This window comes from Manduca sexta, chromosome 11, assembly GCF_014839805.1.
Source record: "Manduca sexta isolate Smith_Timp_Sample1 chromosome 11, JHU_Msex_v1.0, whole genome shotgun sequence".
Classification (NCBI taxonomy): Eukaryota; Metazoa; Arthropoda; class Insecta; order Lepidoptera; family Sphingidae; genus Manduca; species Manduca sexta.
Window position 1 is genome coordinate 10,773,119 of NC_051125.1, and position 19,956 is coordinate 10,793,074.

At 42.7% G+C, this 19,956-nt stretch overlaps 1 protein-coding gene across 7 annotated transcripts in view; it reads right to left on the bottom strand.

Annotated features, from left to right (window-relative positions):
- Positions 1–423: 423 nt before the first annotated feature.
- Positions 424–19,956, bottom strand: part of LOC115452172 (centrosomal protein of 164 kDa) — a 30,522-nt gene continuing 10,989 nt past the window's right edge. Inside the window, exons 11-23 of one of the 7 annotated variants that reach the window (XM_037437484.1) lie at positions 19,787–19,944; positions 13,140–13,271; positions 11,229–11,326; positions 8,083–8,257; positions 7,273–7,393; positions 6,678–6,749; positions 6,473–6,542; positions 5,796–5,929; positions 5,221–5,378; positions 4,614–4,751; positions 3,335–3,512; positions 1,712–1,776; positions 424–1,177 (exon numbers count right to left, since the gene is read on the bottom strand). In XM_037437484.1, coding sequence (XP_037293381.1) covers positions 1,091–1,177; positions 1,712–1,776; positions 3,335–3,512; positions 4,614–4,751; positions 5,221–5,378; positions 5,796–5,929; positions 6,473–6,542; positions 6,678–6,749; positions 7,273–7,393; positions 8,083–8,257; positions 11,229–11,326; positions 13,140–13,271; positions 19,787–19,944 — 1,586 coding nt within the window. In that variant the 3' untranslated portion in view covers positions 424–1,090. Of the gene's footprint in view, positions 1,178–1,711; positions 1,777–3,334; positions 3,513–4,613; positions 4,752–5,220; positions 5,388–5,795; positions 5,954–6,472; positions 6,543–6,677; positions 6,750–7,272; positions 7,394–8,082; positions 8,258–11,228; positions 11,327–13,139; positions 13,272–19,786; positions 19,945–19,956 lie in introns of all 7 variants that reach the window. The other 6 variants (XM_037437483.1, XM_037437482.1, XM_037437485.1 and 3 more) reach the window with 6 other exon arrangements.

A 19,956-nucleotide genomic window follows, 5' to 3' on the forward strand; every position in this document is an offset into this window, starting at 1 on the left:
AAAAGAATGTCTCATTATAATTATATTATTTACTTCTAATATGCTACATTTTATTGATTTTACTTTTCATTCAGCGACAATCGATTTTACGCGTTCGTTTATAAGTATGGAATGTAAATTGCCCAATTCATTGTAATATCATAATTTTTAATTGATATCTCATTTAAATATTAATATTGGCGAGATATTATATAGGCCTAACTTATAAATGACCTTTCATTGTGGTGCAATACACCTGTTGCATCTACAACCCGTCTTACTAGGTGTTTTAGATTCGATAAATGTCTCCTAATAAAAAAATCGTTTAAAGTTAAATAGATCGCTTCTTTTTTTCTTTCTAATTCCATGAATGTTCAGTGGTAGACTCATGAAAACATCTTGCAACCTGAATTTATTCATTATTGAGCGAAAGAATACCCTTAATCCAAAACAGTTCAATTTAATATGAGAAACACTACTTCACAGTATATTTTTATCGTTTGAATTGATATCAACTGTGACAATCGTCTGTCAAATATATTTAAGTACATATTATAATTAGAAATTACTTATACATGACTAGAATTCTTAAAGCATTGCTGTCTTTGTTACTTTTCTCACAATCCATTTGGATTTCGTCTATTCCTAAGGAATGACGTCACGTACGTACTAACATTTATGAACAGATTCCACATTAGAGATTACGACGACTAGAAATCGATACACTATATGGAATATATAATTAATTATATCGACATCACAATTCGATATTGAAGTTTTTATCGATATCTCACTAACATAGGGAATAAGAACGATCAATCATGGATATACTGATATTTATAGAAACGAGTAGCGAATATATATATGTATGTATATATATTTATTTAAACTCATAAAAAAGGATTATATATTCATCGACTAGCTCACACACTATACGAACACTGATTTTGTTGTATAAATAAACAAGTAATTTAACTTTCCTTTCTCATAAAATTAAATGGAATTATTTTATCGACAATACTATTGGCCGATAATCGATAGTGCCTTCACTAACAGACAAGAAAAAAAATCACATATTCAAACACTTGTTCCAGTAATATTGCATTAATACTTAAGGAGCAGTTTGCAGCCAGGCGCGTAGACCCCTGGCTCGTTCCGCAACTCCACCGTCCGAGTGTTCTTGTGTCACTGGTTCTGGCTGAAACAAATTAGCACTTAACAAATATGCACTATAAACTAGTAATAATGCTAATAAGGATATTATTAATACTCCAATATTAGTATTATAACATCGGTATTTTTAACGATATTTTCAAGTCGCCAAGGCGTTTCATATTAAAATATAGCAAATTTAATACCACATAAATTAAACATAGTAATACTAATATCAGCCCTGTATTGTATACAGTCGCACTGCTGGTTACGGGCCTGTTCTACCGCTCAGAGAGTTTAGGCCTTAAGTCAACTATGCTGGCCTGGTGCGGATTAGCAGACTTCACATATCCTCAAAATTTTAATAGAAAACTTCTCAGGTATGCGGGGTAGAGCAATCGATAATTCACAAAAAAAAAAAAAACAAATACCTTTTAGAAAAGTCAGAGGACTCTAGGTTTTTGATTTGTCTCGACTGTTCGTTCTACTTCCCACTAGGCAATCTTCGCTTTTTAATCATACATAACTAAGATCAATTGTGACTTGGTAGCAAATACATATAAATGTAATAATAACTTACTGCGGATAACGTCATGCGAGTCTGTGATGTGGTTGGCGCGTTGCAGGAACTCGTTTCTGGCGATGCTGTAATCATAGAGATCATTTTATTTTTATTTACTGCTTTAAGTTTTTGGTTTTCGAACGTCGATTATATAGAGTAGGGATAATAGAGATTTTATTTCGGTTCTCTTTTCGATTATGCAATAAAAATGAATGAATCTTTTCACTAGGTCATGTGTCAGGTGTGTGTGCGTGTGCGTGAGTGTGCGTGAGTGTGCGTGCGTGTACGTGCGTGTGTGTGTGCGTGTGAGTACTGACGCGGCGGCGGGCGGCGCGCGTCGAGTGCGCGCCAGATGTCGCGCACGTCGGCGTGCAGCGCGCGCAGCGAGCGCAGCACGGCGCCGCCCGCCGTGGTGTGTGTGTGCGTGTGAGTACTGACGCGGCGGCGGGCGGCGCGCGTCGAGTGCGCGCCAGATGTCGCGCACGTCGGCGTGCAGCGCGCGCAGCGAGAAGCGCAGCACGGCGCCGCCCGCCGTGGTGTGTGTGTGCGTGTGAGTACTGACGCGGCGGCGGGCGGCGCGCGTCGAGTGCGCGCCAGATGTCGCGCACGTCGGCGTGCAGCGCGCGCAGTGAGGCGCAGCACGGCGCCGCCCGCCGTGGTGTGTGTGTGCGTGTGAGTACTGACGCGGCGGCGGGCGGCGCGCGTCGAGTGCGCGCCAGATGTCGCGCACGTCGGCGTGCAGCGCGCGCAGCGAGCGCAGCACGGCGCCGCCCGCCGTGGTGTGTGTGTGCGTGTGAGTACTGACGCGGCGGCGGGCGGCGCGCGTCGAGTGCGCGCCAGATGTCGCGCACGTCGGCGTGCAGCGCGCGCAGCGAGCGCAGCACGGCGCCGCCCGCCGTGGTGTGTGTGTGCGTGTGAGTACTGACGCGGCGGCGGGCGGCGCGCGTCGAGTGCGCGCCAGATGTCGCGCACGTCGGCGTGCAGCGCGCGCAGCGAGCGCAGCACGGCGCCGCCCGCCGTGGTGTGTGTGTGCGTGTGAGTACTGACGCGGCGGCGGGCGGCGCGCGTCGAGTGCGCGCCAGATGTCGCGCACGTCGGCGTGCAGCGCGCGCAGCGAAGCGCAGCACGGCGCCGCCCGCCGTGGTGTGTGTGTGCGTGTGAGTACTGACGCGGCGGCGGGCGGCGCGCGTCGAGTGCGCGCCAGATGTCGCGCACGTCGGCGTGCAGCGCGCGCAGCGAGCGCAGCACGGCGCCGCCCGCCGTGGTGTGTGTGTGCGTGTGAGTACTGACGCGGCGGCGGGCGGCGCGCGTCGAGTGCGCGCCAGATGTCGCGCACGTCGGCGTGCAGCGCGCGCAGCGAGCGCAGCACGGCGCCGCCCGCCGTGGTGTGTGTGTGCGTGTGAGTACTGACGCGGCGGCGGGCGGCGCGCGTCGAGTGCGCGCCAGATGTCGCGCACGTCGGCGTGCAGCGCGCGCAGCGAGCGCAGCACGGCGCCGCCCGCCGTGGTGTGTGTGTGCGTGTGAGTACTGACGCGGCGGCGGGCGGCGCGCGTCGAGTGCGCGCCAGATGTCGCGCACGTCGGCGTGCAGCGCGCGCAGCACGCGCCGCCCGCCGGTGTGTGTGTGCGTGTGAGTACTGACGCGGCGGCGGGCGGCGCGCGTCGAGTGCGCGCCAGATGTCGCGCACGTCGGCGTGCAGCGCGCGCAGCGAGCGCAGCACGGCGCCGCCCGCTGCCGCCTCCTCGCCTCCGCCTCCGCCTCCACCTCCGCCACCACCTCCGCCAGAACTCACGGACGACGCCGAACTCGTGCTCGCCTCCTGCACATGGACAATACTTCTTGATATACTCGCCCACTGCTAGCCACAGGCACGAGCCTCCTATACTACTGAGAGGGATTAGGTCTTAGTCCATCACGTTGATCTAGTACGTATCGGGCTATCGCTCCTTATATTGGCATTTGCCGTACTCTAAATATTTTAATTATCAAAATCATACGCTTAGTCAGAAAGCGAGGTTTTGATTACCAAGAAAACTTGCAGAAGTTAAATTGCGGGAAAAAATACTATGAAGACAGTCACGGCATGCAAATTTTATAGCGTGTGTATATAATTATTATCAATGAACACTTGTACAAACGCCTCTGGACGTTCTTCAGCAATACATTAATACAAAAATTTACTAGTCTAACTTTAGCAATACTATAAACATTACGATAAAAGAATCCTACTATAATAAAAAAAAAAACAAAGCACTAAAATAGTAATCATTTCCCCAGTATATATTATAAACAATTAAAAAAATCATTCCTTAAATTTGAATAAAAATATTGCAAATATTCACAAAAAAACAATTTTGCCCACAACAGACTCTCGAAAAACCAAATACATCTAAAAAAAAAATATTTTTAAACCGATAACACCCAAACTACAACGCAGTTGTATATATTATTTGAATATAAATGTAAAAGCCAAGCATTTTTGACATTAAAAAACTCAACACTAGATGATTTTTAAAAAATGAGAGAGGCAAGCAAAGTGATGAAATAAAGAAGCAGAGTATAATAAAAACAACAATGACGTAGAAAAACATCAAAACATGAAAAAGAACCAAACGACAAAATAAAAACAACCAATTTTCGGATGGAACGAAACGGAGGACTAGAAACAAAACAACGGAATTGGAAAGTTGACTTTATTTTACTCGAAAATTTTAATACAAAAACTATAATTTTTTAGGAACCTTTTTTGCCAAAGAAAAGATATATTTTTTCTAAATTTTGTGTTAGAAGAAGGATATTTCTCCAAAATTTAATTAGATGTACTTTTGCTGTAACTTCCTTCTAATTCTCAAGAGTCAACTACCCAAAAAAAAAACCGTAGTGAAGCCAAGCGACAGCGGATGACATCGATATCCGAGACCTGTATGAGCGGCGTGGGGTGTGAGTCGGTGAGTTTCCTCAGCGCCCGCTCAATGTGCCGCAGCCTGATCTCCTTCTCGCCGAGCAGAGCGCGGGCTCGGTGCAGCGCCACCTCTAGCTCTGTGGCCTCGCGCTCCTCCTGCCATCCATATATCGATAAAACAACCCCCCATCGAGCTGTATAGCTATCATTAACCTCGAATTTTATGATGAAAATGAAACCCAATAAAATGTCTAAGTAAATGTCAGGTTGGAGATCCTAATTTATAAATTATTTACTAGACACTATATTTTCCACCTCTCCACTCTCTCTGTATCCTAAAGTTCCTCCTGAATGAAACACTCACTTTCATTAATCCTTGAATCGATGCGCTATTTACTATTAAAACATAAAGATGAGACTAAAATCTATCGAAATTAAATGTCGAGTTAGACAACCTAGTTTATAAACTAATGAATTTACAGAATTAGCGAACTTACTAGACACTAATAAATAATTTTAACGACACAATTACCACATACCGACACAATTAAATTCTAAACACCCCATTATTCAAACATCGACTAACAAACACACATGTATCGAGGTACTATCGATAAGTACTCACAGACGGCTCTCTATGGGGTGATAGGGAGGCCCTGGTCTCTCTGAGTGCGGCGCGGCGCCTCTTGAGAGCGGCTCTAGCGCGTCTCATGCCCTCTCTCTCCACCAGGGCGCGATGTCGCACAAACTCAAGCTCGGGCGTGTCCGCTGAACTCACCGTGCCTGGAAGGACTTCAGACATTACCAACATGTAGATACCGTAGAGAGAGCATACAGACAGAATAGATCGATAGATAGATAAGTAAGAGGTAAGTATACAAAGAGTAAGATTGAGGAAGCGGATAGATAGCAAGCCATGAATAATGAGTTTGGTGTCAAATAATAATTAATTTTCGAAACGATCGATATAATCGATTTCAATCACAATCTTCGATAGATAACGAATATGGTCTAGTTGGAATAAAGTTGCTATTACGTACTTACAAATTTCTTATTTTTACTGATATACTTTTTAGATCAATTAAAAAAATCGATTATTGTGTGATAGATTATTCATATGTCTGAGTGCGTTGAAATAGATATATCAGATTGTTTATTTCAATGAATAAATCCACCCTTAGCTATTTGAGTTCTATTTACCTAATTCGGCGAAAGGATAGCGCAGGCTGTAGGCGGGCTGGCATGCGAGGTCTGGAAATTGATCTTCCAAATCGTCCAGTTTTCGCAACTGCTGCCTCAGAGATTCGAGTGGACTGGACCAGCCTTCGCCACGTCTGGATATAGATATTATTGCTACACTGAATAAATATTTTATTTTATTTATTTATTAAGGAACAAACAGTCATACAATGAAATTATGATAACACCGGCCAGAAATGGTATATTATATACATAGATATATCCATTTATATATTCCATAATAAACAAGAACAAAACATTCAGTGGAGGTTATTAAGGATTTGATTTTACTTTTTGTCTAGCTTTCTTTATCCACATCACTTTTCCCATAAGTTAGGCCATCTTAAACTTAGTCACTTAGTTTATAAATCCATAAGAATTGCCACAACATAAACGGCACTAAAGTAAAAGACCCCAGTCTTAATTTTACCGTTAAGTGCAGCGCTGCTAATTTGTAGGCGCTCTCAAAGTAATCCTATTGAACAAAAAATATTATTTCCTTAGGCAGTCGGGCAACAACCTATAGCCCATATAACGCATATAATATAGTCTAGCATTATTTAGTAAATGTTTAGAATAGTGTCAACATTTTCAAAGCGTTAACTTATTTTTGATAGTAGTTCAAAAGTAGCACTCACTTTGGCGAATAATTGAGACGAGATGTGGAAGCAGATTTTAATCTTGTGAAACAACGCCTGCGCCCGTGTCCTTAAAAGAATGAAAATTGCATATCAATAATAATTATTAATATACTTGTTTTTTGTTATTATTATTATATATATATATATTGTTCTTACTTTATAGAATATAGATGATATACATAGATTTTGAGATTATACTTACCATTCACGGATTCTTTTAGTCTCTCATCGGCTGTGGTAGCATCAGAAGAGTCTTGGTAATCTGTAGTTGCGCCTGAGTATAATTCGTATAAATATCATTACATACAACTTTCAGTAAACACAATCCTAACTCTAAAGACATACTGCTATATTTATAAATGCAAAACTCTGTCCGTCTGTTTCGCTTTCACGACTTTTTCTATATTGAATGAATGAATCCCTCCTAGCCGATTTCGTCAACGGCAGCCAATCTCAACGGTACGCAGGATATATTATAGTGCACAAGTGTGTGCGCAATACACTCTCATAGTCCGGTGAGACGGCAATCCTACATGACCGGAGAGAGATCAGGCGCAGGACCAACGGATTTACCAGCTTTCCGAGGCACGGGGGTATCACACCGCCAACTTCCTGACTCCGAGCTACGACTGAGTAATTTTTAAGATGGAAAAACCCAATCACTATTATTTTGGTCCGAACCAGGATTTGAACCCAGGACCTCAGCGCGGTAGTCATACTTGTACTGTATATAATTACAACCACGCCACCGAGGCAGTCTCTTTTTTATATAATTAAATAAGTAAAGATGTCGGTACCTAGATCCCTGTCCCGCTCCCGCGTCCTGCGCGGCGGCTCCTGGAACGCGACGGCAGCCTTGCGCTGCGAGCGATGAGCCTTCGACACCGACGTCGCCGACGTCTCCACCGACGGGATCCTCTGCGAATACAGATACAGTAGAAACCGGTTATAACGACTCCGGTTATAGCGACGCATCGGTAATGATGAAACAGTAAGGATATAAATAAATGCATATAAAAAAGTATGGTTTAACTATCGGATATAGCGCCCAGATTCGGTTGTCCCTTCAATATTGCTATAACCGGTTTTCACAGTACATATACAGAGTTTGTACGGCGTATATGCTAGCTAGCACGATTGAGAAGATAAATACATCGAAGACTTGATAGTATCCATTCACTTGGAGATAACAGTCAGCCACAAAAGCTGATAGAAAATTGAAAAATTTAAAACTCCCCTAGACAATAACTTCAAGCCCAAATTTTTTTTTCTCTAAAACAAATTAAAACCTTTGAAATTTATATTAGTGAATAATTTATTTACGAATTTTAACGATAATTTCCAGACAAATTTACAGTCGATTTGAATAATCTATTCTTATTGCTACTTCCAGATCGATAAAAAAAAGACCAATCAGAATTAAGTATGTTTGACATTCACAAATTATTTATTTTGATTGTTTTTTTTCTTAGCATTGATGCAAAGCTTGTTCTACTTACTATAGTGTAGTGTTCATGAACCCGTGCTTACTACAAAATTGAATTAAAAAAAAAAATCACGTCGAATTGATAACCTCCTCCTTTTTTTGAAGTCGGTTAAAAACTCACATGCTCTCTAACAGGTTTCCACTGGTTGTTATTGTCGAATGACTTGTGCGCGTTGCTCTCTGAGTACGACGTTTCATTATCGTTGTACTTCGGTATAGGGTTGTTGTTTATGCGGGACCGGGTCGGTTCCGGCTCCACTACTGCGCTGGTTGACGTCTCTTGGACCTCTTTGCGTCTGGAATGTTCGAATTAGTGTAAGCATAATCTATATACTATTATATAAAGCTGAAGAGTTTGTTTGTTTGTTTGTTTGTTTGTTTGAACGCGCTAATCTCAGGAACTACCGGTCCAAACTGAAAAATTCTTTTTGCGTTGGATAGCCTTTTGTTCGTGGAGTGCTATAGGCTATATATCATCACGCTATACCCAATAGGAGCGGAGCAGTAATGGCTAATCTCAGGAACTACCGGTCCAAACTGAAGAATTCTTTTTGCGTTGGATAGCCCTTTGTTCGTGGAGTGCTATAGGCTATATATCATCACGCTATACCCAATAGGAGCGGAGCAATAATGGCTAATCTCAGGAACTACCGGACCAAACTGAAAAATTCTTTTTGCGTTGGATAGCCCTTTGTTCGTGGAGTGCTATAGGCTATATATCATCACGCCATGACCAATAGGAGCGCAGCAGTAATGGCTAATCTCAGGAACTACCGGTTTGAACTGAAAAAATCTTTTTGTGTTGGATAGCCCTTTATTCCTGGAGTGCTATAGGCTATATATCATCACGCCATGACCTATAGGAGCGGAGCAGTAATGAAACATGTTGCAAAAACGGGGAAAATTTATTAGTTTTGAGAGCTTCCGTTGTGTGCGCTGCGTAAACGGTTAGTTATGCAACAACGATGTATGACGGGATTGTTCCTCTTAAAAAGTTCTAAAAAATATATTATAAAACAAAGTCCCCCGCTGCATCTGTCTGCCTGAACGTGTTAAGAATGGAAGTGAGGCCAGTGCCCTTGAGCGTTGACCTTGGGCGCTACACAAAAGTTAACTAGATGGCGGTACGTGTAGCTACACGGTATTGTACAATTACATCCTTGATTATCAAAATATTAGGTATGTCAAAGTTACGTTTGAAAATATTATATACTAGCTTTTGCCCGCAGCTCCGCCCGCGTTATAAAAGTTCTTCGGGCTCAAGTTTTCCATTACAAAAGGCATGCTTTATATTTTCCCGGGAACCTTTATTCTTCCCAGGGTCTCAAACTGTCTCCATACTAAATTAAAAATCGCATTTGTATAAACTTATAAAAATATTTCCGCTAAGATAAATGTGTTTAAAAGTTCTTATGCCATATAGTACTGCGAGAACTTGCTAGTCGAAAATCGGCTCTAGTGTGTACTAAACTCTTGTTTTGTGGTCCAAACATGTCCAGGTATCGACTTTAAAACGGAGCCCAAAATAATAATATTCAAAATGGTGGCCAGCAATACCAAATCTAACATATGCTTCTGTCTAGTGACCATTGATCCATAATATCAATATTTGTATTAAAATAATTCAAACATCCACCCACACCTAAATTCCAATTATTCTAATATATCGCAACACCGAAATTTCCTTAGTAACCGAGTGACTGCGAGTGACAAAATATACATAGTTACCTAAAAATATTGTAGTTTGTCAAAAACCTTTAGTATGGAAGGGTAAGGCATTTAATATAAATTAGACCAAGTTCAAATCACATGTTAATATTTCTTAATTCTTATTTGTGTTTTCTAATTTTAAATAGAGTGTATATAATATTTTAAAATATTTAATGTTACTTAGTACATAATATACATATCCTAGATGAAATGATGTCGACATCAATTTGTTAGAGCGCCTGACGGCGCGTAACCGCAAATTTTCCTGTTACTATAAGCTGTTGTTTGAGTAGGCGTTTATAAAAATAATTAAATATTTTGTTATATATAACGGTATTCTAAAAAATATAAGCAGTGTGTATTTAAAAATAGAGTATAGAATTATTTCAGAATATATTAACTCAAGTAAATAAGAGAGATATCGTAATGTTAACGATGTAAAATTCTTACCGTTGAGAGATTTTTGGCAGATATTAATTATGATTTCATTCACGGTATCGTGTTTAATAAAAAAAATACGCAGCTGTGCAAAAGACCATAAGCTAAACTACTTATTTCTTGAAAAATATATACAAAGAATGCTTACATTATTTTTTGCAGGACGCCCAAAGTCGACATAAAGTTGAGTTTTACATATCTTAACCCCTTAAACTCAAAAACTACCTAACGTATAAAAAGGAAATTTGGTATGGAGACAGTTTGAGACCCTGGGAAGAACATAGGGCTCCCGGGAAACTACTACTTTTATAACGGAAAACTTTAGCCTGAAAAACTTTATAACGCGGGCGGAGCCGCGAGCAAAAGCTAGTGTATTATATAGAGCAGCGGTTTGCAACACGCGGCCCGCGAACGTTCTATTTATGGCCCGTGATTGTTTAGTAATAAACATCAAAATAAATGTATTAAATTAAGAGTAAGCGGATCTAAAGCAGGGTTTCTAGGTTTAATGTTATACGTATGGCCCGCCTTTAGTTAATTTTGCCACCTTGTAGCCCTTGCCTACCAAAAGGTTGCCGACCGCTAGAGTATAAGTTATCGATAAAATAGGGGTGTGTACACCCTGGTATGCTATAAAATGGACTAATTTCTCCATATTAGTTTTATACGAAAAGATTTAGTTTTTTTTATTGCTTTGATTGACGAGACGAGCTTGCCGTTCTACTGATGGTAAACGATACGACCGCCCATTAACAATAGAAACACAATCAACATCTTAAATTACAAAGTATTATTTGGTATTCCACTGCGCTCGCCATCCTGAGACATGTGATGTTAAGTCTCATTATGTCCAGTAGTTACACAAGCTTCAATGTCCTTCAAACCGGAACACAACAGTGACTGTACACTGCTGCTTGGCGCAGAATTAGACATTGCGGTGATACCTACCTAGGTGAACTCTCCCATATGAGAGACCTACTATCAGTAAGTTTACTGAAAACATGAAATTCAAATACACTGTAATAAAATTTAAATATTTCAATAACGCATACATTTAAAAATTACGTGAATAGCAATACAATTATACGGATTTTACACCACAAGGATGTTGGATGTTACCTTTCATGGTGATTGGCTTTGTGGGAGTTAGACTTTTCAGTTTCTGAGCCCGTTGTCATGCTCATCTCTCGCCTTTTGTTGCGACGTTCTATCGACATCTGAAAAATAATATTTTATGAGTTACTACAAAAATAAAATGGGTCTTTTTGAAAACAAAATATGATTGACATTCAACAAAAACATTCGATATGTAAGAGCGCAAGAGCGTGTGGCGCGCGTGATGGCGTGAGGCGTGAGGCGCGAGGTAGGTATGAGGTGTGAGGTGTGAGGTTTGAGGTGTGAGGTTTGAGGTGTGAGGTTTAAGGTGTGAGGTGTGAGGTGTGAGGTGTGAGGTTTGAGGTTTGAGGTGTGAGGTGTGAGGTGTGAGGTGTGAGGTGTGAGGTGTGAGGTGTGAGGTGTGAGGTATTAGGTGTGGGGTGTTAGGTGTGAGGTGTTAGGTGTGAGGTGTTAGGTGTTAGGTGTGAGGTGTGAGGTGTGAGGTGTGAGGTGTGAGGTGTGAGGTGTGAGGTGTTAGGTGTGAGGTGTGAGGTGTTAGGTGTGAGGTGTGAGGTGTGGTTTTTTTATTTATTATAATGATACGAAACAATATTTTATTAATATAGCATGCACTTTGTATAAATGACAATTAGATATAAAAATTGTGTGTATTTGTTCTAATTTGTGAGTTACAAAAAGATCTCATATTTTTTGTCGTTGAATTTTTTTATATGTATATGTCGCCGCAGCACCTCGTTATTCGTTGAATTGGTGAATTTCCGGAGCGATAGTGGCGCCATCTCATTACATCGAGGAAGTATTAGAAGAGGAGGGAGGTCGACTGCTGTCAATTAAGGACCGGCCGAACGACGAAAGCTCAATCTTGTAGAAGTTTTTGTACGAGTCTTATTTGGACGCTCGAACCGAGCACATTGTGTATTCCGCTAGTGTTACTATGCAGTAAATTGTTAGTGAAGTAAAGAAGTGTTTCAATAATTGAATAATTGTCTGGAAAATAAATATAGACCGGTCATACTTTACCGGTCATGTAAAAAAATAACCAAGTAAACAGTTTTCACTACGACATATATTATTAATATTTATTTATCATACTAGTAACTGATGACCGTTACTATTCTATTCTTAATCATCCATCAGATCCCGAGAATGAACCAAACGAAATAAGTCATTTTGACAAAAAATTTACTCTGGTCCATTTTCGCGATCGTATGTGGGCATCGACGGTCCGCCCTGTGGAATGGGGGCGTTTGGAGAATTCCACCACGGTATCCCCGGCCTGTCGTAAGAGGCGACTAATAGGGGCCACGAAGGGGGTCGTCGGCGGGCAGCAGGGGGCTGTCCGCCCTAGTGCATTTTTGTGCAATTTTGCACATGTTTCGGTTGACCCCCGGGATGGACGGCAGCGTGTAGTTGGCCTCATGCTGCCGTAGACGCCGAGGGCGTCCTTCGGTGCGCGGGCTTCTGAGCCCCCCTCCCCATAGGAGACGGGCCGCAAGGCGGCACCGCGCAGGGGCGGCTGCGGACGAATACTTAGACACTTCCGTCAGAGGAAGCCCGCAGTCGTCCCTAATGCGCCGAAGAGGGCCTCCGCGGAGTTTTAGCTGGTAGGCCGTGCATAGGTTAGCTGTATATAGGGTTAGTGACTCGGCCCGGCGGTCGCCCGAAGGTCGCCATCAAATCCGGGCGGCTCAACGCCGGGCCGTAAGGCACGGTTACCCCAGCATAACCGCTCAGGCGCCCCCCATGAAGGCTGGGCGGTAGTTATAAGGGACTTTCTCCGCGAAACCAAAAAAAAAAAAAATGTGGGCATCGACGGTAAGTCGCTAAATAGTTGAGTCATTGAAAGGATCTCCAAAATATTATACTCGTATGTGAACGTACACGTCTACGCACGCATCCGTCAGTGTCCGTTACCTGCACGTCCCGCTTGAGCGTGGCGTACTTCTCCTTGAGGCGGCGGTAGCGGTCGGGCAGCGCTCGCGCCGCCGCCAGCCGCGCGCGCAGCTCCGCCAGGTGGCACAGGTGCTGCGCGCGCACGCGGCACACCTGCACACACGCTCACTACACCTACTGATACAGTACGCTATCCTCATCGAGCAAGGCGCGCGCGCAGCTCCGCCAGGTGGCACAGGTGCTGCGCGCGCACGCGGCACACCTGCACACACGCTCACTACACCTACTGATACAGTACGCTATCCTCATCGAGCAAGGCGCGCGCGCAGCTCGCCAGGTGGCACAGGTGCTGCGCACGCGGCACACCTGCACACACGCTCACTACACCTACTGATACAGTACGCTATCCTCATCGAGCAAGGCGCGCGCGCAGCTCCGCCAGGTGGCACAGGTGCTGCGCGCACGCGGCACACCTGCACACACGCTCACTACACCTACTGATACAGTACGCTATCCTCATCGAGCAAGGCGCGCGCGCAGCTCCGCCAGGTGGCACAGGTGCTGCGCGCACGCGGCACACCTGCACACACGCTCACTACACCTACTGATACAGTACGCTATCCTCATCGAGCAAGGCGCGCGCGCAGCTCCGCCAGGTGGCACAGGTGCTGCGCGCGCACGCGGCACACCTGCACACACGCTCACTACACCTACTGATACAGTACGCTATCCTCATCGAGCAAGGCGCGCGCGCAGCTCCGCCAGGTGGCACAGGTGCTGCGCGCGCACGCGGCACACCTGCACACACGCTCACTACACCTACTGATACAGTACGCTATCCTTATCGAGCCAGTGTTAGCCAGTACTACAAATGTGTATAAATATTATTACAGTTACACTACTTAGGTTTGGTTATATCAATAACGACAGGTACTTAAAAATAAACACTACAAATGGTTCTTAAAATTTGACAAAATTGATTAAAAATACCAAATAGCAATAAAATAACATTTGAACGTAGATAATGAATTACTTTTGATAGCCTACATGAGACAAAACATAATATATATCGGCGCAACGACCAGTTAATTAAGTTATTTAGATAAGTTTTTGCATGAAATTAGTTGAAAGTAAAATTGTAATCATCAATTGATTGTTAGAAATTAATAAAACGCATGTAAACAATATAATTAATAGATTTTTGTAAACACAACCCCACTCCAGAGTTTGGTATAAATACAAGTGACAATTATGGCATCGGGCTTTCCAACTCTAGCAGTCGAATGAAGCAGAGCTCCTATTTATTTGAATAAAAAGTGTTATACCTGAAGTTATAGTTTAAATTTATTATTAAAATGGAAAATGAGAATAACAATGTACAAAATGACGTCAGCATTGCTGACGTCATCGTTTTTAAAAACAACTGGGCGTCAGACCCTCCGTCATCAGAAGTGGGATCATATGCCACTTCCGCTCAACAACCACCTGATGTTACTATAGAAACAGCACCCCACCATGGATTGAATACCACTAGCAACGTTGTTACTTCCTTACAAGAACAGGCTGAACCAGACTTGCACTTTAATGCACCGATGAACAACATACCACCGCAATTCATCATGCAAATGATGCAAGTGATGCAACAAATGTCGGAACGCTTAAATACACCAGCAGAGACAAAGATACGCATTAACGACATTTATCTACCGTCTTTTGACCCAGACACTAATGTGGGAGTGCGTGAGTGGTGTCAACACATCGACAAAGCCATCGAAACATACAGACTCAATGACTTCGACATACGCATGAAGGTTGGCAGTCTCTTAAAGGGAAGAGCAAAAGTGTGGGTTGACAATTGGATGGTTACTACAGCCTCATGGGCTGAGCTGCGCCACAATCTTATCACTACATTTGAGCCAGAAAATCGCTATTCTCGGGACATAGTCCGATTCAGAGAACATGTCTATGACTCTTCTAAGGACATTTCTGAGTTTTTGTCACGAGCTTGGGTTTTATGGAGAAGGGTCACTAGGGACAAACTATCAAATGAAGACGCAGTTGAAGCAGTGATTGGTTGTGTGAATGATGAAAGACTTAGGATCGAGTTACTGAACACAAGAGCAACATCAGTGCCAGAACTGATATCCGTTGCATCTTCAATTAGAACAAATAAGCGTTCTCACCCGAGTTCTAGTAATATGAGTACAGCTAAGCGATCGCGTTTTTCAAATTCAATTGCATCAACTTCATACTGCCGCATTTGTAAAAGATCCAATCACAATACCAGTGAATGTTACTTCAAGCCTAAAGAATTAAAATCGGAACATAGGAACAAGACAAGAATTGATACCAACGACAAGGAAGTAATCTCCAACCAGAGCAACCAGAGCAAAATGGTGGTCTGTTCATTTTGCAAAATACCAGGGCATACTTTTGAAACATGCTTCAAGCGCAAACGTTCATTTACATCAAATGTTAATTACATTGCTGGATCACGACTAGCCCCAATTCAAGTTAAGATCGGGCTAAAGGTTTTTCAGGCTATATTTGACAGTGGTGCAGAATGCTCACTCATACGAGAATCTGTAGCATCTCAAATCCCGGGAAAAAGAATAGAAACGGCGAGTTACTTAAAGGGAATTGGACAATTTCCCGTACTTTCTATAGCCACACTGGCCACGATTGGGGTTATTGATGATATCAATGTGGAACTACAGTTTCACATAGTAGCAGATATGAAATAACGACAGACCTCTTAGTTGGTATGAATCTGATAAATCATACGAATCTTGCTATGATGATTACTTCGGATGGAACAAGGTTAACACGTCAACAGATCATTAATCATGTTCAACATGTAAATCCCATCTTCGACAAATTGGATTGTGATCTTACGAATGAAGAAGATATTGTGACTTTACGCACTTTGCTGAGCAAGTTTGAACATTTGTTTATCAGGGGATATCCGACAACTCGTGTCAAAACTGGCGAACTGGAAATTCGCCTTAAAAATCCGAATAAATTCGTGGAGCGGAGACCATATAAACTTAGTCCGGTTGAGCGAGAAAAGGTAAGAGCCATCGTGAAGGAGTTGATGGAGCATGGCATCGTACGTGAAAGCAAGTCTCCATACTCTAGTCCTATCATCTTGGTGAAAAAGAAGAATGGTGACGACCGTATATGCGTGGATTTTAGAGAACTTAACTCTAATACTTTAAGGGATCATTACCCACTACCACTAATTTCGGATCAAATCGACCAATTAGCTCAAGGACAATTGTTTACAACTTTTGACATGGCCGCTGGATTTCACCAAATACCAATCGCGGAATCATCTATCGAAAAAACAGCCTTTGTCACACCAGACGGACTGTATGAATATATGACTATGCCATTTGGATTGAGTAATGCATGTTCAGTCTATCAAAGATGCATCAACAGAGCTCTGAGCTTATTGCTAGAAAATGCAGCTCAAGTTTACGTTGACGACGTATTAAGCAAATGTAAAGATATAGCAGAAAGGCTATCAAACATTGAACGTATACTCATAGCCCTACAGGATGCTGGTTTTTCTATTAATGCAGACAAATGTAAATTTTTCAAACGCTCGATCGAGTACCTGGGCAATGTAGTATCAAATGGGGAGGTCCGGCCAAGTCCACGAAAAATAGATGCTCTAGTAAGAGCACCAGTACCAACAACACCCAAACAAGTAAGGCAGTTCTGTGGATTGGCAGGCTACTTTCGAAAATTTATTCCAGATTTTTCACGCATTATGATACCCCTCTATGAGCTAACCAAACCGGGGGCTAAATGGGGTGGAATGAACGCCATGAGATGGCACGAGAAAAGGTCATTCAATACCTAACATCATCCCCAGTCCTTACATTGTTTCAAGAGGAAGCACCAATTCAATTATACACAGATGCAAGTAGTCTAGGATTTGGAGCAGTGCTAGTACAAATAATTGCGGGGCGACAGCATGCAGTTGCCTTCATGAGCATGAGGACTACTGAAACTGAAAGTCGCTACCACTCGTACGAGTTAGAGACCTTGGCGGTGGTTCGTGCAATAAAACATTTCCGGCAATATCTTTATGGACGGAAGTTTACAGTCATCACAGATTGTAATGCACTGAAGGCGTCTAAGCATAAGAAGGATCTACTTCCGAGAATCCATCGCTGGTGGGCCTTTTTACAAAATTACGATTTTGAGGTGGAATACCGCAAAGGTCAACAAATCCAACACGCAGACTACCTCAGCAGAAATCCTGTACAGCTCACAGTCAATATGATGACCAAGGATCTGGACTGGCTAAAAATAGAGCAAAGACGCGATGAAACATTACGAACTATAATGAATGGTATGAGTAATAACAATCCAAGGAACGGTTACATACTAGAAAACAATGTTCTCAAACGCATAGTAGAGGATCCAGCTTTTGGACAACGATTCTGCACGGTGGTCCCAAAGTCTTTTCAGTGGAGTTTAATAAACTCATTCCACAATGCACTGAAACACCCGGGTTGGGAAAAGACACTACAGAAAATTAAGGACAGCTACTGGTTTGACAAAATGAGCACAAATATCCGTAAATTTGTTGAAAATTGCGTCATCTGCAGAACATCCAAGGGAGCATCTGGTGCCATTCAAGTTCAAATGCACCCGATTCAGAAACCGTCGGCGGCATTTCAAGTAATACATATGGACATAACAGGCAAAATGGGAACATCTAACGACCAGCAGTATGTGATCGTCACTATAGATGCATTCACAAAATACGTACTATTCTATCATGCGAACAATAAGAATCCACATAATACGTTGGGGGCCTTGCGACGTACAGTTCACCTATTTGGTACTCCTATCCAAATTATAGTTGACGGTGGAAGAGAATTCTTAGGCGAATTTAAGACCTACTGTGACCGTGTAGGAATAGATATTCATGCTATAGCACCAGGAGTCAGCCGAGCAAATGGGCAAGTTGAACGCGTGATAGCTACATTAAAAAATGCCCTAACCATGATCAAGAATTATGAAACAGAAGAATGGCACACAATGCTTGAAGAACTCCAGCTTGCAATAAACTGCACTTCTCATCGTGTAACAGGTGTAGCTCCACTTACTTTACTCACTCAGCGCAGGCATTGTGTGCCTCCAGAACTGCTCAGTCTCGTAAATATCGACGATCAGACTGTTGACATTGAAGGACTTACTAACCATGTTCTACAAAAGATGTCGCAAAATGCAGAAAAGGACAAGCAACGCTTCAATTCTAGAAAAGCAAAAATCCATCATTTCCAACGAGGTGATTATGTACTCGTTAAAAATAATCCTCGAAATCAAACCTCACTGGATCTCAAATTCAGTGAACCGTACGAAATAAAAGGAATTTTGGACAATGATCGGTATCTTGTCAAGAAGGTGGTTGGTTCAGGGCGTCCCAGGAAGGTTGCTCATGATCAACTTCGTCGGGCACCTCAACCTGGAGATCAGATAACCGTATCGGCGGAAGATGACGATCTCTCAGCATCAGCTAATGAACCTTTACCATCTACTTCGCGAGCCAGTATGGTTGAGCAACAAACTGAAGAAGCAGCTGATTAAAAAGGCACAACAAACAATCGCAACGATAACATAGTACCACAGAGTACGCAACGACATAGCACCACAGAGTGCGCAACAACCATATAGCACCACAGAGTGCACAACAACCATATAGCACCACAGAGTGCGCAACAACCATATAGCACCACAGAGTGCGCAACAACCATATAGCACCACAGAGTGCGCAACAACCATATAGCACCACAGAGTGCGCAACAACGACATAGCACCACAGAGTGCGCAACAATGACATAGCACCACAGAGTGCGCAACAACGACATAGCACCACAGAGTGCGCAACAACGACATAGCACCACAGAGTGCGCAATAACGACATAGCACCACAGAGTGCGCAACAACGACATAGCACCACAGAGTGCGTAACAACGACATAGCACCACAGAGTGCGTAACAATGACATAGTACAAAGTACAGGAAAATGCAAGTTAAACTAAGTAAGTACAAACTTATGTAACACACAGGTACACAGACACTGATCTCAGAAAGAACATTTTATGGCGGAACTCTACGATGGAACGGCAGGTGCAGAGCACGCACCGCCGGTCAGAACGGCCGTATCGGCGCAACGACCAGTTAATTAAGTTATTTAGATAAGTTTTTGCATGAAATTAGTTGAAAGTAAAATTGTAATCATCAATTGATTGTTAGAAATTAATAAAACGCATGTAAACAATATAATTAATAGATTTTTGTAAACACAACCCCACTCCAGAGTTTGGTATAAATACAAGTGACAATTATGGCATCGGGCTTTCCAACTCTAGCAGTCGAATGAAGCAGAGCTCCTATTTATTTGAATAAAAAGTGTTATACCTGAAGTTATAGTTTAAATTTATTATTAAAATGGAAAATGAGAATAACAATGTACAAAATGACGTCAGCATTGCTGACGTCATCGTTTTTAAAAACAACTGGGCGTCAGACCCTCCGTCATATATATTCTGAGATATAGATAAAACAACGTGTAAATACGAACACGTCTACAGGGTGTTGCTAAAACTGTCTTTAATATTTCAAAAAATTTAATTAGAATCATTTACCTCAGCTCTATAGTCATGTCTGAGTTCTGTGATAGTGGCGGTGTGCTCCTCCCTTAGAGCATCAGCAGTGGCGCGGTTCTCTTCTATGATGCGCGCGCGTTCGTTGTTGAGAGTGGCTTGTAGCTGCTCGCGGAGTTCTTGGAGGGCGCGCTCGTTTTCTGTTCAAACAC